Source organism: Schistocerca nitens, chromosome 1 (assembly GCF_023898315.1).
Source record: "Schistocerca nitens isolate TAMUIC-IGC-003100 chromosome 1, iqSchNite1.1, whole genome shotgun sequence".
Taxonomy (NCBI): Eukaryota; Metazoa; Arthropoda; class Insecta; order Orthoptera; family Acrididae; genus Schistocerca; species Schistocerca nitens.
In genome coordinates, this window is record NC_064614.1 from 423,992,913 (window position 1) to 424,018,756 (window position 25,844).

Sequence of the window (25,844 nt, forward strand, 5' to 3'; positions counted from 1 at the left end):
ATAGTAGGTCACTTATTGATAACATTTTCATAGACAGTGCTCAGTCAGAAACAATTAATGTGTACCAAGTTGTTAATGGTCTATCTGATCATGATGCACAGTTAATGGAAATAACACATATAGCACATTACAGGATTCAGGCAGGCTCATACAAGGCAGGGAGGCTTATTAATGCGAACAGGATACAAAGCTTTAAGTGCAGCCTAGAAGAGGTAGAATGGGATGAAGTGTACACAGAAAATGATGATGATGCCAAATTCAGTTTATTCCACTGTAGATTTGTCTCAATATTTGAGAGTTGCTTTCCTGAAACGTTATCCAAAAAAGCCATTACAAAGTCAAGTAAGCCATGGATTACTAAGGGAATTAAGACATTGTGTAAGAGGAAGAGGGAAATATATGGACAGGCAAGAATAAGTCAGGATCCGATGTTACTTGCTTACTACAAAAGATACTGTAATATTTTAAGGAAAGTCATCAAGAAGTCAAGAATCTTATGTGTTCTGACAGAAATTAATAATGCGGATAATAAGATTAAAACTATATGGAATATTGTCAAACAGGAGATGGGGCAGCCTGACAATGCACATCATACCACAGCAATAAAGCTAAATGATGATGTTGTGAGTGATAATTCACAAGTTGCAAGTATCTTTAAAAACCACTTTCTGAATGTAGCAGCAAAAATCGGGTTGAAGCATTCATTTGAAGAAGCAAAAATATATGTTAAAAATGTCATTCCCCAGGACTTTAGGCCTTTATAAATAGCAGCAACATCCCCCACTGAAACTAAGGGAATTATAAATATACTGAAAACCAAGAGCTCATGTTATGTTGATGGAGTCCCTAACAGAATTTTGAAGTGTTGTTCTCATTTAATAAGTGGAGTCCTTAGCGATATATGTAATGCTTCGCTGGCACAGGGAATTTCTCCAGACAGATTGAAATATGCAATTGTCAAACCTCTTCATAAGAAAGGGAACATGAGTGACTTAAATAATTATAGACCAGTCTCATTGCTGACTTCATTTTCTAAAATATTCGAAAAAGTTATGTATTCAAGAGTAGTCTTACATTTAAGTGAAAATAATTTACTCAGCATGTCACAGTTCGGATTCCGGAAGGGTTACTCGACTGAGAATGCTATTTACACATTTACCCATCAAATAGTACAAGCCCTAAATAATAAATTATCACCAGTTGGTATTTTTTGTGATCTCTCCAAGACATTTGACTATGTGGATCATGTTGCACTCTTGGAAAAACTCAGGTTTTATGGAATTGAAGGTTATACACACAGCTGGTTTGAATCATACTTAATGAACAGAAAACAAAAGTTGTGCGGAATAGCACAAATAATGTTGGGAGAGTGGTAAATTCTAGTAAATGGGTAAGTTATCACAAAGGGTGTCCCACAGGGTTCAATTATAGATCCTCTGCTGTTCCTTATTTATGTGAATGACCTCCCACTTCAGCAAGCGGAACTAGTACTTTTTGCAGATGACACGAGTGTTATAATAAATCCAATTCCAGAAAAAGCGGTTGAAGATATTGTTAAGGATGACTTTTAAGGAATTATTAAGTGGTTCTCAGAAAATGGACTCCCTCTTAATTTTGAAAAAACTCACTATATCCAATTCTGTGCAGCGAATAGAGTCATACCGACAATTGATGTAGCATATGAACAGTGCTCAGTTAACAGGGTAGATTTCTACAAATTTTTGGGTGTTCACATTTATGACAACTTGAAATGGAAAAAGTATATTACTGAGCTTCTCAAACAACTAAGTTCAGTTTCTTTCGCTCTTCGTATAATCGCTAGTCTTGGTAATAAACAAATCAGCTTCCTAATGTACTTTGCATATTTCTACCCAGTAATGTCTTATGGAATAGTTTTCTGGGGTAACTCACCACTTAGACATAAAGTATTGATTGCACAAAAGGGAGCAGTGAGATAATTAGTGGTGTTCATCCAAGGATGTCCTGTAGGCACCTTTTCAAGGAGTTAGGTATTTTAACTGCACCAACAAAGTACATATATTCACTTACGAAATTCATTACAAATAATCCATTTCTACTCGCGAAGCCGCGCGGGATTAGCCGAGCGGTCTAAGGTGCTGCAGTCATCGACTGTGCAGCTGATCCCGGCGGAGGTTCGAGTCCTCCCTCGGGCATGGGTGTGTGTGTGTGTGTTTGTCCTTAGGATAATTTAGGTTAAGTAGTGCGTAAGCTTAGTGACTGATGACCTTAGCCGATAAGTCCCATAAGATTTCACACACATTTGAACATTTTTGATCAATTCGCAAAGAACAGTGATGTTCACACGTACAACACTAGAGAGAAAAATGACCTTTCCTATCCATTATTGAAGCTGTCAGTTGCTCAAAAAGGAGTACATTATTCAGCAACAAAAATCTTTGATCATTTTCCCAACATAAAGTGTCTGGCAGGTAGCAGATCAAGTTTTAAATCTAGCTTAAAATCATTTCTTTTGAACGACTCCTCCTACTCCATGGATGAGTTTCTGTTTCAGAAATGGCTAGAAAAAAAATTACTTCTAAATATAGTTGCACGTGTAGAACTAAAAATTTCAGTAATATTAATATTAGCACTATTCATGTGTGTATATATATATTGTAATCTGACTTGTTCCACATCATATTGATAAAATAATCAGGAAAATGATATATGTAACATTACATAACTAAAACAAAAGACACCTGGACCACCCAGTTGCTGAAAATTGTGCCCAATACAACGTGCTCCACTTCAGTGATTGCTTCAGAGCCTGTGCCATATGGATCGTTCCTACCAACATCAGCTTTTCTGAATTGTGTAGGTGGGAACTCTGCTTGCAATATATCCTAAGTTCCCATAACACGCCTGACCTCAATCTTCACTAGTCCCAGTCGTTCACCACCTATCCCCTTCCCTGCCCCCAGTCCAGCACTACATAACCTTCTGTTCTACCAGTGCACCCACTAGTCACTCTGCCTTTTTTCCCCTCCTCTGTTTCTCTCCTTTTCTCCTTTCCTCCTCCCCCTTCAAACCTCCTGAGTACGCTTAGCAGCCCTAACCTGTCTCCACCACATACCTGGACGCTCCTGCAATCAGCACTACATCCCCCCCCCCCCCTTATACTGCCATCCCTCTCCCTCACTGCTACAGCCTTCTCCTCACCTCCACCACCCAGATTTCTTCTCCCATCAGGCACAATTGCATGAATGTGTGTGTGTATGTGTGTTTGTGTTCTATGGTAAGAGAATGCTTTTTTGGCCGAAAGTGTTTGTGTTCTATGGTAAGAGAATGCTTTTTTGGCCGAAAGCTCCATGTATGGTAATCTTTTAGTGTGTCTACTGTAGAAGAAGGCCTTTTGGCTGAATGCTCCATGTATAGCAACCTTTTTGTGTGGTTATCTGTGACTCGGCATCTCCTCTACATGATGAATAGCAATCTATCCTTTTCATTATATTCTCAGAATTAAGATTACCATATTTAGAGATATGGGGCAATATGTGATTGCTTAATGGGACACTTTATTTTTATTATTTTTTTATTGTATTTCGATTGCCCCCAACACATTTTCTGGCATACTATCTCAATAAATTAGAATGCAAAATGTGCCTTTTGGAGAACACGTTCAGAATACCATATCCAGAAACACTCAGAGTTACCTATTAGAATACAACGAGCAAAAATGTGTTAAAAATGGTGACATTGGCCAATATGTTGGATGTGTACATGTCTGGCATCAGCCTATAGCTTTTGATATTGTAGGAACAGGCAAACACACTGCATCCTTGTCTTCACTTTCTTCTTGTTTCCGTGCTACCTGTCCTGCAAGGCTTCATCATTTGTCACAGACTAACAGATGGTGATACATTTGTTACATTCAGCATATGCATTAAACTAGAGTAGTTAATGTTTTTGCTTCCCGCATTATTTGTTGTTGTTGTTGTTCAGCTGCAATTTTTTCATTTTTTGGTGTGATGTCTTCTTTAAGTATCTGACGAAAACCAGCCTTCTTGAAGCAGTTTGAAATTGTACACTCTTGCACGGTATTGCAGGCACTTCTTACAAAATGCTTAGCATTGATCAGCCTCTTCTGTACAAGACTCTCATTGTATTTTTGTTTCAGGCATTTTATAATGCCATAGTTGAATAGGTGAAGGTGGCTTCTGCAGACAGTAGGAGAAAACCTTACATTTATGTGACATAGGTATGACATACTTTGGTGCTGTACTGTGCACTGATCAATAAACAGTATGATTTTGCTATTAACATCCAACATTGCATCCCAGGTATGCAATAATTTTTCGAATATAGTTGTTGTTACCTATGCTTTTGCATTAGATGTGTATTTACAGGGAAATGCTCACACATTTTTAAAACAGTTTTGCCTCTTCACCTATCAAGTTATTAGTGGCATTAACCTTTCCAGTTACTAGTGGCACAAGCTTTTCTGTTTCCCTTTCATTACAACATAATGAGACAGTCAGTCTCTTTTTGCTAAATTTTCTGCTATGGCATTTCTCTCATCTGAACTCAGAATGGTTTTTTCAGACAGAAGGTGCAAAAAATAAGCCCATTTCTTCTGCATTAAAAATGTTATTGACACTGTACCTTCCTAAGATTGGCAGAAGAGTATTTTTTCATGACTAGCCAATGTCAATGTTTATGCTTCCAGCCCCTCCTTGAACACATTTATACAGTAAATCCAACCATTAGATGCTTTGAAATATGCATTTGTGCCAAATAAATCATTTTATAATGAACTACAGTACCATCAGTTGAAATACATCCACTTCAGTAACATGTTTTCCAGGTCTGGAAACTGAACTTCTTATGTACACATTTTTGTTTCTCATTTCCTCCTTATAAATAAATTGCTTAAATTGTTTTTCATTTTCTCACTGTTGGATTTAATGTTGATGGAAGAATGGTCAATTTTTGTGCAATGTCAGCACATCTCAAGTGAACTTTTATCCACTTCCTGAATAATGTTCCACTTTTCTTCATTTGTTAACTGTCTCACTGTCTTTTAGTCCATATCATATTGGAACAGTGTTAAAAAAGGTCACAGACTGAGAGTCAGTCACACCTTAAATACCACTGAGTTACACTCTAATAACTTTTCAGTTTATTTTTTGCCTGCTACAACTTTAATCCTGCCTCCACTGAACAGCGCTGTCTCCCTGGATGTTTCCTCAATTCTCAGCCACAAGTGCCCTAGGCCTACCACTCCCAGAACTCATAAGTTGCAGCAGCCAAACAATACAGACACTTGCTGAATTTGAACACACTAAGCAGGGATGGAGAATGTATAAACAAGTTGTTTTAACAGGTGTTTAATGCAGTTGGGAATAGGACTTCCAGAAACTGACATACTATATGGGAAAACGTAGCAATGAAGGACATACTAATGAGATTCCATTGTAATTACATTTTAAGAGTGGAAAATTCTAGAACACAAAATTTTTTATTATGAACAACTTTGAAGTTTGAATTTTCTGGAAGAAGAAAAATGTTTGTTGAAACAAGGAGAAAGAGGACTTTTAATTAACTATAACAATCTAGAAACAAACAATTTTTTGCAGCATCGGAAATTTCCTCTGACTAAATGTGTAGTAAATTAGTAATTTTTCATTAAAGAAAATGTTTTCATAAAAACCAAATGTACAATATCATTGGCTTTCATTAAATTACACAGTGAGAAATAAAGTTTTATGAAATAATGTCTGAACAAGAATTTAATAGTTTCATGTAATTATCTTATACATGCAGCTAATGAAAATATGTCAAAATGGGCAAAAATTACTGTGTGTTTCAAAGTGAATATCAGCATTTAAAGGCTTTTTAGTATTTATTACAGTTGACTTACAATTATAAATAATAGATGAAACCATTTTGCTAAGGGAAGAGTACGGGACAATCAAGGAAGAGAGAGAGTCTTTTACGCTTAGCCCCAAGAAATCATTTTGGAAGACTAGTCTTGAATTAGAAATTGCAGTGACATCTGGGTGGAGACTTTTAAGGAAATGCTTGCAGCTATGTCCTTATCATTTGCAGTCGTTACAAGCTCTAAAGCCTACAGACTACAGTTTACATGCCAATGTAGCAATTGAAATGTTGCTGCGTGATGAAGACTCTCTGAATTGTGTTACTTCAGTAATGAATCTACATTTCACCTAAGTGTGATGTGAACACACATAATGTGCACATCTGTGGGTCATCAAATCCCTAAGAGATGGTACAGCTGCAATGAGACTCCCATAAATCGAATTTTTGTGTGCCATATTGTGGCCTTCCTTCTTGAGTGAAGCAGCTGTAACTGATGTTTTGTTATTTTGGTCCACTAGAACTATGGCTCTATCCTCAATTATGAGAAGCTAACATTATTTGGCAGCATAACGGCGCGCCAGCTCACTGGCATAACTTTCTCTCTCTCTCTCTCTCTCTCTCTCTCTCTCTCTCTCTCTCTCTCTCTCTCTCTCTCCCTTCTTCTTCTTCTTCTTCTTCTTCTCCTCCTCCTTTTTTTTATGATTGACCAGATGACGTTCTGCCCAATCACTGGATTGGATGCAAGCAGCCACACGACAGAGCTTGTTTCACATGGCCTCCAGCTTCACCCAGTCTGATACTGTGCATATTTTTACCTTTGGGGGATCATAAAGAATCACGTGCATATGCCTCTGTTACCAGCAGATCTACCTGACTTGAGAAACAGGACTGAAGTAGTTGTTGCAACAATTACTCCAGATACGTCGATCAAGGTTTGGGAAGAACTTGCCTATTAACTCCATGTATGTCCTTTGTCAAATGGGCTCACATTGAACATGTGTAAGAAAAACTGTTTATTTTATATATTTATTTATCCAGTAAATCTCTACAGATTGTGGGATCTCATTCGCACATCACACGCGCGCACACACACAGGTTACATATAACTGAAAAATTTATTTTTAACATTTCAGTAATTTCATTATATGTATTTGATCTTGCTCTAGAAGCAGTAGTAGTTTATGTGTATTCTTGCTTCATGTCTGTTGTACTTCACACGGTTTAAGAATTCTCCCACTGAATAGAGGCAGTGATCTAATAAGAATGCCCTTAGGGATTTGTGAAACACATAAAATGAAGAAATAACTTTTATGAGGCAGACTATTGTACATTTGTATTGCAACATTTGTACTGGAGTTTTAAAGGCTGTTGTCCTGAACATGGAGTTTGTCTTTTTGTCTAGATTATGTTTATGTACATTACAATTTTTATTTATCTCTTTGATATTTTTCCTCGTGTATTTACACTAGAATAAAAAGACAGGGTAGAGGGAGGATGGAAGACTTCTGAAAGAGCAGCCTACAAGAATCAGTCGGTTTTGCATGGTGCATTGCTCTTACAACTCTTTTTTGGGTCAGAAAGGTCACTGAGCTAGTAGCTGTGCTACCCCGGAATACAATTCCATACTGTAGAATACTGTGGAACTGGGCCCAAGTATGCAATTGTAACAATGTGGAAGCTTGCTTTGTGTGCAAGTAAGCATAGACTGTAGCATACTTTTTTCATTGTTGTATTAATTTTTGTTTTATGTGTCTGTCATTTAAAATCATTTTGAAGCCATATGCATAAAAATTTTGTTTCCAGTGAGGTTGTAATTCCTCCAGCTTTTGTTTTTACATAAGTGTTGCAGGCTTCCCCTTTCAAACAGAAATTAAGCACAGTCATTTTGGAAGTGTTTATTATTAGTTTATTTCCTCCAAACCAGCCATTTAGGTGGTCTGTAGCTTTATTTATGTTTTCTTGTAGCTGTGTTTATGTTTCCCTGTAAGAAGGATGCTTGTGTCATCTGCAAACAAAGTATTTAGTTGGGATTCTATGCTTACATCTAGATCATTTATATACAGAAAGAAAAGAATAGGCCTGAGAATGGATCTTTGAGGGACTCCAGTTTTGATTATTCCTGCAGCAGAAAAGTATGTTCTAGTGCTCTCATGTGTAGTTCATATGTTATTACTACTTTTTGTTTCCGATTTGGCATGTATGAGGAGAACCACTTTTAATGCAGTGTCTCTAATGCCACACTTTTGGAGTTTCTCCAGCAAGATTCTGTGGTCTAAAATGTAAACTGTCAAAGGCTAAGAAAATAGCATCATTTTGTTTATTTCCAGTTCTTCTAGAGCATTTTGTAAGAAATTACATATGGCACTGGTCATAGATTTATTTTCTGAAAACCGTGTTGGGCATTAGTGAGGATTTTGTTCTTGTTCAGAAATTCCATTAATCTGTTATACACACTTCTTTCAATGAGTTTGGCAAAAACTGATATTAATGAGACTGGTCTATAGTTTTCCAAATTTGCTTTGTCACATTTTTTTATGAATAGAGATCACTTTGGCAATTTTAAGACAGTGAGGAAAGGTTCCGGTTGAGAAAGATGAGTTGATTATCTCAGCAAGGGGTGTTGCAATGTTTATAATACATTTCTTTATGATGACGTCTGAAATACTATCAATTCCTGAGGTCGTTTTTCTGAAGGCTTTTGCTATGTGAATGATTTCATTCAGGGATATGTCATAGAAATAGATTGAGTGGAGGTAAGAATTTACCTTATTCTCTTGGTTATTGTGCTATCTTTCTTATTATTAATTATTAGATTTTTTTGTATTGTCTTCATAGTGCTGCCTGAAGAGATATGCAAAACTCCAGCCGGTAAGTAATTCCCCTGTTGTCACAGTTCAGTGTGATAGTTTCCTTTTTACTATTTCCTCCCTGCTTTATTACTTTCCAGATTGCTTTGCTTTTATTTTCTGACTCTGATATAAACTTATCATTGGCCAATATTTTTGCCTGACATATGACTTTTCCATACACTTGCATATATTTTGTGATAAAACTGTTACAGAAAAGGGATATGTTGCAGCTTTTTCTGTAACTGAGCAATTTTCTGTTTGTGTTACTTGAGACTTTTATGCCTCTCGTTATCCGTGACTTTGCTTTTAGATTTGTATTTGTTACCACCCTTTGATTTGAGAGGAAATACTATTTTGAAATAATAGTTGAAGATGTCAGAGAACTTTTCAAACTTTTTGTTGGTGTTATGCAACTGAGAAACTTCTTCCCACCCTTCTCTTGATAACAAGTGATTGAATGTTTCTATGCTTTGTGTGTTGAAACTTCTTGTAGTCACAGCCCTTTTTATGGTTTTGTCTGGGTAGTTAACAGTCTGAGAGGGCTACCACTTGAGCTTCATGATCATTAAAATTTGTATTTACACATTTTGCTGTATAGGGTGTGTTAACAAATATTTGGTCCTCAGTAGTGGCAGAAGTCTGTGTAATTCTTGTTGGGCTTGTAATTGTTTGTTTATGTCTATGATGTCACCAAATCTCACTTACTGACATTTAAAACTGTTAGTTCACATCACAACAATGTAAATAATGTATGTAACATCTCAGCAACAGAAACTATGAGCTATAAATTTCTGGCTGTGTATGTTGATGAAAATTGATAGTGTATGTGGAAAAGTAAGTAATTCCTTACATCTCCTTATCCAATTCACAAAGGTAGTTCCTACCCAAACAATGAAAGTGGTGTATTATGGAACAATATATCCCTGTCTTAATTATGGGATTGAACTAAGGGGCTGTGCATCTAATGTCAACTTAAAAAGAATCTTGCTGTTCTGGAAAGGAAAATGGAGTGGGCCATAGAGATTCATGTTGTAAAGTGTTTATGCAGCATGAATACCTGACAATATATCCTTTATATATACTTGTATTTAAATTAGTTACATTCTTTATGAGCCAACCAACAGAAGTTATCAAGTGCAGTGATGCACATGATCGCAACACCAGGACAAAATATAACTATTTCTGGAAAAGAACAACATTTAAAATGACAGACAGAAGCCCATACATCAGTGACATAATTTGTAAGAATATTATGAAAAGGATAGTTGCTACTCACCATATAACGGAGATGCTGAGTTGCTGATAGGCACAACAAAAGGACTGTCCAAAAGTGAGCTTTCGGCCAACAAGGCCTTCATCAGAAACAGAGAAAACACACACACACACACACACACACACAAATGAAAATGCAACTTACACACATGTGACCACAGTCTCTTGCTGCTCAGACCAGAGACTGTGGTCATGTGTATGTGAGTTGCATTTGTGCGCATGCACTTTTGTGTGTGTGTGTGTGTGTGTGTGTGTGTGTGTGTTTTGTCTATTTCTGATGAAGGCTTTGTTGGCTAAAAACTCACATTCTGACAGTCTTTTTGTTGTGCTTATGTGTGACTCACCATCTCCGCTATATGGTGAGTAGCAACTATCCTTTTCATAATATTGTTACATTCCATCCCAGATTTTCAATTTAATGATTTGAACTTTAAGCAAATTCTAAGAAACTAGTTATAACGCGAATCAATACAATACCAATTGCCACGTAACAAATGTATAAAATAGGTATAACATGTAACAACTGCAGTATATAACATACTTTGTATGTGTAATTGTTCATACTATTATTTCTGACATTTACAAAAGCCATTGTGGTGGCTTAATGCAAAGAGAATATAAATAAATAAACAAGTAGGATAGTCCTATTTTTCTCTGTAGGTCAGGTGGGAACCATTTGTGCACAGCTTACCAGATCGTGTTTCGTGGCAGTCACTTTATTTTTTATTTTATTTTTTAATACTTGATGGCAACAGGTATTAAATATATCTGAGAATATATTGACAAACAGTGTAAGAGCATCCTAAAGATGAGAAATTTAAAGGATACCATTCTGTTTTAATTTTATTATCTTTACCTGTGACCTAGAATGCTGGAGATGGAACTGCAGTTCCGCACTGGATTATTATATGGAAAGAGTCTTTCCTTGTCAGGTATTAATTGTTTAATAACTCTTAGGGTTACCAGACATGTTCCTACTAATAATCAGTTTCAAATTTGAGTTGTTGATAATGTCCAGCAAATGCAGGACATTATAAGTATTTTATTTGTCAATAGGCTCCTCTGAACACAGCATCTATACATCAGAGACCCATGAAACTTGTCCAGTCATCCACAGTGGACCAAGAGCAACGGCCTATGGGGCACGGGGGGCGTCTGAAAATACCAACGCCGCCTATTGTCAGCCCTTTTGTCGAAAGAGTAATGAAAGGTTATCAGCCAGATATGTTCAACACAGAGGTAATAATCTACAGTTTTTTCATAGTTTAATAGTTTAGTTACAAAATGGTGGACATAGCGACAGATCACTTTACAAATTGCAAAACTGCGTTCATATTTCACTGTGTGAATGCATTTATTCTCCCATGCTATAAATATGATTAATGAGACCTCATTCCACAGTGGGAATTATTTATTTAATATGATCTTATTAGGACCTTGAGATCCTCTCTTTGTCAGACCAGATCACTTGTCAAGAATTTTGTTTTACTGCTAGTACAGCTGATTTCTATATTACATTATGATAGTTTAACTGCAGCAGAAGAAAGTACTTACCAAAAGTTAAGACATTGTATATGTTTAGCTGAAAAATATGAAAATAACGTTGGATATGCAGTATCTGAAACAGTGTATACTAGTATTTTTCATAGACCAGAGGAAAGAAGAATAGAAAGTATAGAAATATGATGGTGGTGGTGAGACATCAATTAACCCAATCAAAAACCATGAGGTTGAAAACTATGGTAGAGATTCAAAACACAAACAGTTGATAGTGGATTGTATGCAGATGGTGACCAATTAAAAGAAGGTGTTGATTTGGTAACTGTAGGGATTGTGAGAAAATATAAGTTACTTTTAAACACAGAAGAGGTGCCAGAATGAGATTTTCACTCTGCAGCGGAGTGTGCGCTGATATGAAACTTCCTGGCAGATTAAAACTGTGTGCCCAACCGAGACTCGAACTCGGGACCTTTGCCTTTCACGGGCAAGTGCTCTACCAACTGAGCTACCGAAGCACGACTCACGCCCGGTACTCACAGCTTTACTTCTGCCAGTATCTCGTCTCCTACCTTCCAAACTTTACAGAAGCTCTCCTGCGCAGGAGAGTTTCTGTAAAGTTTGGAAGGTAGGAGACGAGATACTGGCAGAAGTAAAGCTGTGAGTACCGGACGTGAGTCGTGCTTCGGTAGCTCAGTTGGTAGAGCACTTGCCCGTGAAAGGCAAAGGTCCCGAGTTCGAGTCTCGGTTGGGCTCACAGTTTTAATCTGCCAGGAAGTTTCACAGAAGAGGTGCTTGGTGAAAGTTTCCATGAAGAGAAAATAGAAGTGATTAATGAAAATGTTTTGTGAGGCTAGGAGCAAGAAAGAGAAAGAAAAAGATAAAAAGTAAAATTGGATGGGAGAAGCTTGGCTTAGCTCTCGTTTATCTTGAATCTCCTGCCCAACAAAAAGTCCAAGGTGACTGGAAAAAAGTACAGGTGACTCCTGAATATAAGAGGGGTAAAAGGAACTGACCCAAAAAATTACATATCATTACCCCTAATGTCAGTGTGCTGCAGAATTCTTGAGCATAAATATTTCCAGAAAGCATTTGACACTGTACCACACTGTAGACTTTTAATGAAGGTCCAACCATACAGAATAGGTTCTCAGATATGTGAGTTGTTCGAACAAGTTATAGAACGCAGTACATTGTCCTTGCTGGTGAGTGTTCATTGGAGACAAAGATGCTTTTGTTGTCTGTATAGATAAATGTTCTGTCAAATATAGTGAGCACCAGTTTGTGGCTGCTGATGACTCAGTAGTGTATGGGGAAAGTATCATCTTTGAGTGACTTTAGCAGCATACAGTTACAAATTGGAGAGAATTTCTGTTTGTTGTGATGAATGGCAGTTTGTTTTAAATGTGGGAAAATGTAAGTTAGTCAAGAAGAGTAGGAAAACAATCTTGCAGTGTTGATACACAGAATGATTGGTGTAATTATTGAAACAGTCATGCACATTAAATATCTACGTGTAACTTTGCAGAGCAAGATGAAATAGTACAAACACTTAAGATCAGATGCAGGAAAGGTGAATGGTTCAACTCCAGTTTACTGGGAGAATACGAGTATAGTGCAGTTCATCTATAAAGGAGATAGGATACAGGAACACATTTGCAACCCATTCCTGAGTATTGCTAGGGTGGTTTGGATCCCCACTCTGTCAGATTTAAGGAAGAAATTGAATCTATTCAGAAGCATGCTGCTAGATTTGTTTCTGTAGGTTTGATCAACACACAAGGATTACTTAACCAGTGTTTCTGACAGACTGAAGAATGATCCTGCTGTCACAAACATACATCTCGCATTATGACTGTGAAGACAGTTAAGAGAAATTGGGACTCTTACAGAAGCATATAGACAGTTGTTCTCCCTCACTCCCATTTGCGAGTGGAACAATGGTACAGGATGCCCTCTGCCATGCACACTACAGCAGCATGCAGAGTAAGTTTATAGATGAAGATGTAGAAATACAAATTACAGAATGCAAGAATAATGAGATGGGTGGTCAAAAAGAATTAAGGAACTAGTGTCAATGAACAGAGTTGGGAGTGTGCAGCTATAAATGAAGTTCAGATTAAAAGAATTTGAAAATTTAAGCATCTATTTGGAAAGTTCTGAACTTTGTCACCAGATTCACATGATCATAGTATATCAGTGGGGAAGCAGGAACCCATACTATTTGTGCTGTGTTGTGTGTTCACTATATGTTGGCATTGTATACTGTTTGTGGTTCCGTGTTGAATAGAATTCTTAGCAGCACAATCCATGAACTCTAGCATCATGTAAATGTCAAATGTGTATATTACATGCAGTATATGTGTTTAGTAGAGTCAGAACACTTAATTATTTCCTAAAACAGCTTCCCATTCCTCACATACTCTAAATATGTTCTATTTATTTTGGGTGTTTAACTCCACTAGCTACTTTTTCCTTTCTTGTTATTTATATTAAAGTGAGCAGTTAGCTTGTGTGCAAAACTTGGGTTAAATGTGCTTGTGCTAATCTTAATTCGGAATGCATTTTTATCAAAGAACACATCATTAGTGTATATATCTCTGGGAAGTATTCAACCTGAAAACATTATTTATCAGGATAAATAGCATTGCTACAAGAAAGAAAAGTGCTCTGATTTTCATTTCTTAGAAACTGGCAGCCATCAGCTGTAAAGTGTCCTAGTCTGGTGTTAGCTCACACCATTGGGATGGTGGTGTACTGGTTTTTCACATTAGATTTCTTCAATTTTGTTATGTTCTCAATGAGTCAACCGTTCTCTTTCATTTGATCCAATAGATCTTATCTGAAATCAACCTGCACTCTTCTCATTGATTAAATTCTGTGTCTTTCAATGTAAGTGTTGCACATTGGTCCTTTATTAATCATGTCCAGTGCATGTCCTACCCAGTTCGACATACTCATAATACTGTATGTAAGTCATGCAACTCCTCCTTCTGTGAACAACTCTCCTGATTTATATAGTATCTTCACTTTCATCCATTCACAAAATTGCTGCAGCTTGGAAACACAATGCTGCTCAGCAGTTTTTAAAGTGAAAGTGAGCGTGCATAAATTCATCATGTTCAGCAACTTCAGAAAGTTTGTCTGTATGGTGCTGTTAGTTACTTAACATAGTAATGGGAAGAACTAAGTCAAAAGTTCATAATGTTTAACCACGTAACTCAATGTTGTGCCAGGATTTTGTTTATCTGTATTGTATTGAGCCAATTAAGTCATTCAACCTTTTGTGCCGCTTCTACATAAAACTCCTTTCATTTATAAGTTCATAACTTTGTGTCTCTTTTCTTGGCTTTGATTCGATTGTCTGGACTATTGAAATGTAAGCCTTTTTCTGGGTGAATTATTGCCTTACTGTTGAATCCATTGTAAATTTATAAGGAGGGACTAAAAGCTTTTCGATACACGTACTACACTATCTCGGATCATTTTTCACCTGTCACTGTACACTAATATAGAGTGGAATTTTACTTACTATGCGTATGTAGAATAATAAATAACAAAGGCTCTTAGCTGGCTGATCATTGAATCGGAATGAGCATTGATGACATACACTAGTATATCATTCCATGCTACTTTAACTCTTTACCAGAGTTCACGTAACATAGTGGCATTTTAAGTGGTGCCATGCAGATTTGTTGGCAACCTGTGAACAGACATTTTCAATTAGTGAGAGAGCTGATGAAAAAGTTGACCAGGCCAACAGTTGAGCACCCTCTGTGTTGTGGTATAGTAGGACAGCACAGGAAACATGTGATCTTGCATTATTTCTTTGAAAGACGATATTGCAGACCAGATTTATCACAGCCATCAGCCTTAACTCAGAAATGTAAACAATGGCTGTCCAAATTACTAGCTAAGCAAATCAAAGGTGATAGTGTTGTATATTATGTGGCACTTAATTCCGTCAGGCCAGTTAGTTGGTCCCATATGTCAGCAGAATCCTACCTTGCAATGTTCAGTCTCCTTTGAGTCTCAACATGGGCATATGTCCATCATGAGACTGTGCAGAACTGGGATTCACCTGAAAAGAAGACATAGCACCATCCCTATGCTCAGGTTTGTCAGTGGGTGCACCACTATCAGCATGCATCTCTCTGCTGGCACCTCGAGGAAAGCTGCAACAATTTTTGCTGTGGTTACAATCGAGGGTACTCCAGATATAGCTGCACTGTCCATGTGGTTATTCCTCGTACCTTGAATCAGGAAATGGATTTGACTGTGGTAACATGGCTGTTCGATCCCATATAGCAAGGAGAGAAACATGCTTCGTAATCTTCCCCTATTTCCAGAATGTATTTGGTGTTCCTCCTTTGTGTGGGTACACCAAAATGCTAACTGTATGCATATCTTAGCATTTAGAACACCTCATGCCAGTTTCCTATGGTTGCATGCCATCTTCATGGTGTCGCTCTTTTAATGGCCAGTTGTGCATTTGAATACCCCTTTTGCAAATTTGCAGTCAGAAATTGATTTTACACATATTAAATAATGGAAGTTTTAAGGCTCATGTAATGTGTTGTTTAATGTTAGGAGGAGCTGGATAACGATATGTGCCTGATCTTTGTGAGAGGAGCAATGGAAACTTAATCCATTCAGTTTTGGCTCTGAATCTGCTGTGTCTTATCATGACACCATCTATTGACAATTTAGTTTTTTTTTGGGGAGGGGATTACTTTTTAATTTTTTTATCATGTTGACAGGTCACTTGTTTCATTAATTTGTTGTTTCCACTGTAGCTACGGAAATAGTTACCTCTCTTGAAGAAAAGCATCTTTCTCAAATTTTGGTTGCATTCATTTATTTTTGAAACTAAGTTTAGTTTTTGCAATTAATATATATTTAAATTGCACTCATAAATGAGACTGTGTACTGACTTCAGTGTTTTCATATGGTACCGTAATGTTTACTATTGCTTGACCCATGTTTGTTATAACTTAATCTTGTTTTCTTGTGGTTCCTTGATGTTTATTATTACAGTGATCAACTGTTGTACATTGTAACACACAGTACTATGTTAGATACATCTGGGTGTATTTAGTGATACACACGCAGTATTAAGTAGATGCAGAACACACTCACTAGTTTTGTGTCCTTTATAAGTCACTGAACCACAGAATTTTTCATTTGTCACAGAGAGCAATTCTGTCTCTTGAGAGATTCAACAAAACTTCTAACTAGTGTTAAAATTTTAATTTTAAAGTTCACTGTATGTGTGGCATTTCAGTAGCTCATACCAATAGTGGCAATATAAATAAGTGACTTACAAACGTTTTTTTTTTTTTTTTTTTTTTTTACATACTTTACTTGAACTGCATGCTACACACTGAATGCCTTATATTGTGCACATCATATTCTGTGTGTGTAAATTATTCCACTTCTGTTGCTTTCTTGGCATTGCCAAGTCTTGCCTGTTGATTCAGTCCAGAAACACAATGCAAAAACTTAAACACGCCGCCGGCCGCTGGTGGCCGAGCGGTTCTGGCACTACAGTCTGGAATCGTGCGACCGCTACGGTCACAGGTTCGAATCCTGCCTCGGGCATGGATGTGTGTGTTGTCCTTAGGTTAGTTAGGTTTAAGTAGTTCTAAGTTCTAGGGGACTTATGACCTCAGCAGTTGAGTCCCATAGTGCTCAGAGCCATTTGAACCCATTTAAACACGCCATTTTTTTAAGACATGAGTCATAAAAAGCGATTTCTTGTAAAAGAAAAATAACTGCTTGCCTCTCCCTATCCCCAGAGAACTTCCGTTCTTCTCCCTTTGGCTACCTTTTGCTTTACAGAAATGATTAGTGGTACCACAGGTCCTTATTGTGTTCATACAGATTTCTATGAAAGAGATATGAAATTCTTTTGATACAGAGTAGCTGAAAGATTCGAAATTCCATTATTAAAAAATTAGTCTATGATTATATTGTTATAGCTCTCACTTCTTGATCATCAGTATAAAATTATATAAGTGGAAACATCCTGTTATCTTTTCTACACAACCCTACCTGTGTATGAATGTGGAGATAATCAACTAATGTAATAACAGATTGTCTTTCAAGTTAGGATAAAATATTTTATGCATCTTATGGGTATAGGTGCATCAGTGACTTGGTCCGAGGCAAAGGAAAATTTCCCAAAAAATTTTTTGCTGATGATATGGTCATAATTAACTATATATATTTGCAAGTCCTGATACATCTAAGACAGTGACTAAATAGGTACATAATCAAACCACTGCAAAAAGTTTAACCTTTAATATTACAGCAACTCACACCAAGCAGCTCCAGAGGAGAAACAATGGCTTGCGACTACCAGCCACAGAGATGGAAGGATAGAAAATTTACATAATATCTTTATCTTCATCTTGGGATTCAAGTAAGACATATAAGATTTTTGAGTAGCTCCTTGGGAAATGACTTTAATGTTGCTTCTTGTTAGGGTTAATCCTGCTGCATTTACTTGCATGTTTCTGTATCTTATGTATTTCTCCCCCCATTTGGTTTTGTGTGGTATCAAATTTTGCAGTGTTGCTGTTAGGGTATAGTGATGATGCTGCTGATATATTTGTTTGAAGGCACGACACTTGGATCTTTAATGCCCATATAACATTTTTTATGAGACAAGGTTTGTTAAAAGAAACCTGTAAAAGTTTCAACATAATGAAAAATACCAGCTTCCTTGAAACAAAGATCACTGTCTCTCTCTCTCTCTAAATCTCTCCCTCTCTCTGAATCCCCCCCCCCCCTCTCTCTCTCTCTATCTCTCTCTTTACTATCAATTTAGGCATCAACTCTAAAACTGTATGAGACAGCCACTGTACAAGACACTAAAACCTCCAGCCTCAAAGTGTAGGTTGAAATATGGAAAATCATTAAATTTTAAAATGTCATGTAACAAACTGTTGACAAAACTGACACCACAATGGGCAGATCCTCCCACTGGAGCAGAAAGCAATAACCTATACAGAGACGATGGAATAAGACTTCTCTCGCCTTCCATTCTGACTTAAGAAAAAGGTTACAGCATATAGGGGAGTGATACATTTTTCAGTTCTATTACCTTTACAGACTTCCGTGGTTGATATGTCAGCTCCCTTATTTCCTTTTATTGCTGAGTGCCTTGATATGCCTGGTTGTTACATGAAGAAATGGGCATCTACTAATTACACGAGTCAGTGGTGAAAAAAAATTGTGGCTTATTCGTGTGCTTCTGTGCTGAATGTTAACATGACAACAAAAAAGTCATGTCACCCACCATTTTTACATTCACTTATGAAAAATACAGAGCACATCGAAGAAGAGAAGGAAGCAAAATGAAACTTTGTGCATAGAAAGGCTGTGGAGTTTTATATCAGTCATACACTGCTCCATCTCGAGTCTGGCAACAGTTGGTTGAGAAGGATGTCATGTGGCTGTTGAATCATCTCCAGGGATAAGTTGAATTACAACTGTTGTAACTGGCCCTCATTAAAATGGACTTTGGTACTGGGATGCTGTTGACAATGAAACTGGCCCCACGTATGTTCTATTGGGGATAGATAGCGGAACATGGCCAAAGTAGTCACTTAACATCATGTAGGAAGTTCATATGTCATGTACCTTATTGGATGAGTGTTGTGTTGCCACTAGACAGTACCAGGATACTATCTAATGAGAGTTGACTTATGAGGAGGCAATATGTCTGTGATGTACCACTGTATCATCATAGTTCCTTGAATCACTACCAGAAATGACCTGAAGACACTTCTAGTGGCTCCTCATACCATTCACAGTAGCAGTAACACCAACATCAGAATGTATTTTCTCTCATTTATTCTCTCCCTTAGTGACAGAGGTCATCCGAGGTAATGCAGAACCTATATTTATCATCTAATGCAGTGCTAGTATCGACAGTTCGTGCTCCTCATGATTGGCACCACTTTGAAAACAGTCATCAGTGTGGCACTCTTAATGGCCAACATGTGGGAGGGCAATTCAGTGGACAGCTTCTGTAATCTCAGACCAGTGATGAAGGGTGACACTGGATGACAAGTCCATTACTTCTGTTTGGATGGCAGATGCAGATGTAAGGAGGGCTACAGTAGTCTTGGCTCACAGATGGTGATGTCCCTCAGTGTGATCAGACTCGGTTGATCCAAATGTTGGTGATGTGCAGTTTACCCTCTGTTTCCCATTCAATCCACATTGGACTACTGACCTGTTCAAATGCCTAGATATCATAGTTAGATTTGAAATCCCTGTGTAGACCCACAGTAATGCCCATTACAAACTCTTGCCAAATGATACAAGTGCATGGTATTCCCCATGGCTATTCAAAGTGCTTGCTAACCATCTGATGCTGAACATACCCATTATATACACGAGACCAAATTTCTGGCAACCCTTCAGGAGGCAAAATATGTGGTATAAAAGTGTGTGTCTCAGTGTGATCAGACTTGGTTGATCCAAATGTTGGTGATGTGCAGTTTACCCTCTGGTTCCCATTCAATCCACATTGGACTACTGACCTGTTCAAATGCCTAGATATCACAGTTTGATTTGAAAGCCCTGTGTAGACCCACAGTAATGCCCATTACAAACTCTTGCCAAATGACATGAGTGCATGGTATTCCCCATGGCTATTCAAAGTGCTTGCTAACTATCTAATGCTGAACATACCCATTATATACATTGAGACAAAATTTCTGGCAATCCTTCAGGAGGCAAAATATGTGTTATAAAAGTGACACACTACCTAGCTTTTGGAATTAGTAGTTGGAACTAATAGTTGTTTTCATCCCAAGAAAGTATGTCGTATTTACTTCTCTGGCACTGCTACACATTTTGCCTGTTGAGGGTAATTACTGACCCATCCGTGATTTGAACCCGGGGCCTCCTGCACCCAAAGCAGGAATCGTGGCTCTAGACCAACACACCAGCTGCCGGCAGTAATGTAACTAATTGTAAACAGTCCACCCCCAGGACCACCATGCAGTACTTTGTGAGGGCTGATAATATGGCATTGTGGTGACAGCACTAATTAACTCTTGTGAGCATTTTACCTACCACAGATCATTGTAATTGTAGTCATTTAGATACCCATTGATGTTCTGTGCGTGTACAAAATTGCTTCTATAACCATTCATTCCAGGTTCTTAACTTTTTTAGTCAGCCAGTAAATTTATAGGCTTGTTATGTAATGGGATTCTGGGAAGCTTTCAGGTTTTATGATTGATTAGGCAAGTTTGAGATTTGTTTGATGAACAGTTTGTGAAGTTAATTGTAAAAACAGAACAGTAGAAATTGTCAGTTTACCTAGCCTGTCAGATATTGATACCAGGTAAGTGCTTATAGAGTTGTCTTTATGCCTGAAATGATATCAGGGGGGAAAATTATTTGCATGAATAACTGTTTGTGTAATCTGAACTCTGCCATGGAAATGTAAGTCCAGTCTTGTTCTGTATTCGTACAGTAGGCTCATCTGTGGAATCAGTTGTACTTAGTACAGACAAAGTTCTTTAATTGTCTTTTTCATTGCAGCTTCTGATTGCACAGTTGTAATGCAGTACGTTTTTCTTTCCTTTGTTTGGCATATGGATTACATGGAGTTTGGTTTGGATGGTTTACTAGAACCCGCTAAAACTCATCCCACTTTTTGTAGTGGTTTTTACTAATTACAGTTTATATTAGTTCCGCTCTGGAGGTATGTTAAACAAAATTCCTTGTTGTTTCTGAGAACAGACAGAAGGAAGAATTACTCAGTTACACTTGCAACCTGGCCGTTTTTCTTTACCAACAACTGCTTATCATCTTTGGCTGCATTCATGACACATTCAAACTGTTTCCAATTTTTTTTTATGGAAAATCCAAGTAGCTGTATGAAATAAGGTACTCTCACATTCGACAATAAAGGGAAAAGACTGCATTTAGTTTGCAGCTGTTGCTTCCATGACACTTGACAACAATTCTCATTGAGCACCTTTGATATATGATGTGAACTACTTCATGTAGCTCTACTTTCATTTCCCCACTGATGAAAACTTGTCCCAAAAATGTGCCATAGAGTAATGGTGCGTATCCAGCAGCTATTGTACATTTGAACATTGTTGGTTATATTGACCATCGAATTTCTTAGCAGTGCTTTACAGTGGGAAATATAATATTCCACGTAATAGACAAGTGATGCACCACTCACAAAAAACAGCTACTTTTGTGTTGAAGTGAATGTTGCATGCACATATTGTAGTGGACTGTTAAGGCAGCCAGTCCACAGTGACGGGTAGCCGAAAGGGCACACGTACACACACGCCGACTGGCGCGAAGTCTGGAACAGGATTCGTAATGAATGTGATAAAGAAAAGAACGTAGCTACTAGAACACTTAACTTTTATATCGTCCTGTGGTATACAGCATTCTTGATGATACAAGTGAGACTATCTTGATATACATGCAATGTTACAAATGGCGCCTTGCTAGGTCGTAGCCATTAACTTAGCTGAAGGCTATTCTAACTGTCTCTCGGCAAATGAGAGAAAGGCTTCATACGTGTAGTCGCTAGCAATGTCATCCGTACAACTGGGGCGAGTGCTCGTACGTCTCTCGAGACCTGCCTTGTGGTGGCGCTCGGTCTGCGATCCTGACAGTGGCGACACGCGGGTCCGACATGTACTAATGGACCGCGGCCGATTTAAGCTACCACCTAGCAAGTGTGGTGTCTGGTGGTGACACCACACATATTTTTGTTTCTTTCATCCTCTTCCTGTTCTTTTTCGAAGGCTAGCTGACTGCCCTGATGTTCTCAATGTGTGATCATTAGGTATTTCGCTCTTCTGGTTAGTGTACAGTAAAACAAAATGCTCCATTCTTGTCAGTCAAATACAGCTGAGGAAAGTATTATTCTGACAAACAGACAGAATGGCTGGCAAATACTTCTCTTAGGAAACACAGCTCTTTTATTACCAATAGAAACACCTAAAATAGGATGCAGCACTGCTAACTTTCAGATAGTAGGTTCATTTGTCATTGTGGAAGGTGAGGGAGGAGGCAGGGGGTCATAATATTTTAAGATCAGAGGGACCCATTTTTTATGTGGTGCAAGGGAGGTAAAGATGAAGGAAAAGCATTGGCTAACATAAAGGGTTAAAGATAACACAGTAAACAGTGTGGCAGCTTCAGTTCAGAGGCTATAGAAGGTGCAAGATAGATTATAAGAGGAAGAAAAAATGAAAAGTGGAAATAATGATGTAATAATCAAATAAAAAGAAAAGGGGAAAAAATAAAATAGAGAGGTAGGGAAAATTTGGGTATTGCACATATTGGTGGGGAGGGTGTGGCATATTAAACATTTATCACAGTGATGAAGGTAGGAAGGATTGGGCATATGCAGAAATACACAGGGAACATTATGAATTCCTTCTAGACACCAAACCCTTCTTCAAAATAAGTAGACCAGTTTGTGTTTTACATTATTCACACCTCCTAAAAAGTTTGTATCATTAACCTTATTAGAATGCCAAATATCATTGGCTAACTGTTGTTGATATATGCTTGTGCTCTTTCTAATGTGCTACATGTTTGTGTTATTTGCTGCTACACATATAAGGGCTTGCACATTTCATGTGGTCTCCCTTTGTTTGTCACTTCTGCCTTATAACTGACTACTTCCCTGCATATTATGAAAAATGGAAGGAGATGGAATGAGGCAAAGAGTTCATAAAACTTAGTTACGGCTTTTACTGAGCAAGCATATGTAGTCCTCTGGAAAGCAGAAAACCTGTGATATCAAGTGTCAAAATTCAAGGTGAAGTCCTCTACAGGTCTTACCTGATTTCTGGCCTCATTAATGTTTCTGCCACTGCTTTTGAAAGTATTTTGTGCTGATTGTATTAGTCTGTTCTATGTATTTTGAATTTATTGCTGCACTAACACTATTCTTGCACCTCTTCACTGTAAAGCAATTTTGCTTTGTTTGTGGGCTTTATGCTTTTGCACAGTGTTTTTGTTCATAGTTCCCTTATAGCTTTTTGTTGTGGTTTCACTGTTTTACATTGTCTTTTCTTATGTATGATGATCCAAGAAACGTGCTGACTACACAATGTCTCTAATACTGACTGAACCTTCCAGGACTTATACAGATACCAGTACAAGCTGCCTGAGAGGGAGTGGGCTGCTCGATTTGCATTGCCACAAGATACTGTGCATACAAGGCATGGAACAACAACAGTACAACAACTTCCTTACAGTCAGCCAGTTATTATGTTTCCTGAGCACACAAGAATCCCAGCATCACCAACACAACCACTGCTCTACAAAACAGTCCACACTGTTGGGCAGTCCTCCCATCGAATGGTTGTACCACCACCAACAAGTTTTTTCGATGACTCCGTGAATAATTCACCAGTGAATTTACCAGTGAACAGTGTGCAACCAGCACCTAGCAGTACAAATGTGCAACTCTGCTCTGAACTTACTGCATCATCTTCTAACCGAATTTCACAGGAAGCTTCACTTCCTTCTGTGAGAGACACTGAAAATTTAAACTGTGATTGTAATGTTATAGATCTGTCACAGGATAAAAGCACGCCAGAGGATAATGATAAATGCCAAGTGGTTAAGTGGAGTGACAGAATCCCCAGAGGAACTGAATTGCATCGTCCTGTTATGGAGAAGCCAAACAGCATCTCTTCATCCAAAGCTATTAGTGAAGTACCACAATCTTCAGACTACATACAAGATAATATTCCAGACAACCTTCAGGTCAACATCTCTGCAACAAAAACAGCTCTTCGTTCAGAATCTGTGGATGAAAAATGTAAAAGTGAAAGTCTGTGTGGTACTCCAGAAAAAAGGTTGTGTCAAGATCCTGACAATAAGACAAGTGCTTTATCCAATATGCACACTCATCAAGTGACAGCGATGGATTTGTCACCATCTACCACTGTAGACTGTACTACCAAATCAACACCATCGCAGTCATCACCACGTATGCTGGGAGCCAGCCACCCTCAGTTATGTGCCACAAGAAGACCTTCACTAGACTCAATACAGCATGCAATGAATGGTAAAGGTGCCAGCTATGTAAATTTTGGACAGAAAAATCAAGAATTGTGCACTGTCAGCTGTTGTGAGCAAAGTAGATGTGCTACACATACCAAGAGGCTTGCAGCAGCTGGTTCTGCTTGCTGTGGTGCAACCCAACTACCACAGCAGTCACCTAATGATGAAAGGTAGAGTTATGTGAATTTAGATTTTACCCAGTCACTATTATTTAATGTAAAGAGAATATTCTCAAGTAATATTTAATTTTAATGCACAACAGAAAATTCTTCAGCATGAAAAGAGAATTCAAGCTAAAGCTGCATCAAATTTTTGATGTGTATGAAGGCAGCTGTGCATTGCAAAGACTATTCTTTATCAGTCAGCAAACCATAGGTACTGTGAATTAAATTTGTAAATGCAGCTATTTTGTGAATATTCTGATTTTGTGTTCACTGATGGCAAGTTTCATGTGAGTGTGTGTGACACGCCCATCAGACACATTCCTGTCTATTTTGGGGAGCTATACTGTCCATCAGTATGGAGTAGTGCTTTGTGCAGCACTTATCTCTGCTAGGAGTGCATTATGAGCACTATTAGTGCAATAAAACATTAATAAGGTGCTGATGTCTGTGCCAATATAGGATCTACAATATGCCTCAAATTGTATTTTTGAGTAGAATAGCCCCAGAAACTCAAATAAGTATCTGTGATTTGCAGCATGTATGGCCGTTTCTCCACAGATACTCTGTATTTCTCTGTAAGACTACTTGAAGGCAGCAGTGTTCCAGGCATTATCTTGCTGTAGTACAAATGAGTTGCATTTGTGTAGGAGTTATCATATTCATGGGCTGGAAGAAGCACCTTTTTTTTCTGGCAGTCATTTTGCACTTGTCAGAGGAATATGCACTGTGGAGTGCTACCAGGTCTATTGTGACCATGTGGCTACCTATTGGCACATCCAACTACAGGTTTTACTATTTATTGTAATGATCTACTGGCATGTATGTTAGTGCTTGTGTTGTACCATATAACATTGCAGGGATCTCTGTTGTTCTCTCAGCAATTGAGTATCTGTAAATACAGTTGGATTTAGCTCAGTATTATAACTCCTTCCAAATGAGTATCAACTGATAGCTTATTGCAGAAGGTCTTATGTATTACTTGAGACATTTATCTGAAACTTAATGCATTGAAAACAGATCAGTTCTGTGGTATATTGTCTCTGTAGTTCCCCCTCTCTTGATACATGGTCCTCCACATTAATTTTACTTGATTTTTTGCTTGTATAATTCCATTTGAAAATATTATCTGGCACTTTTT

At 37.9% G+C, this 25,844-nt stretch overlaps 1 protein-coding gene across 1 annotated transcript in view; it reads left to right on the forward strand.

The window, feature by feature from the left end:
- The window catches only part of LOC126251450 (uncharacterized), a 106,267-nt gene that overhangs the window by 60,731 nt on the left and 19,692 nt on the right, over positions 1-25,844 (forward strand). The window contains exons 7-8 of the mRNA XM_049951921.1: positions 11,019-11,201; positions 23,610-24,712. Coding sequence (XP_049807878.1) covers positions 11,019-11,201; positions 23,610-24,712 — 1,286 coding nt within the window. The remainder of the gene's footprint in view (positions 1-11,018; positions 11,202-23,609; positions 24,713-25,844) is intronic.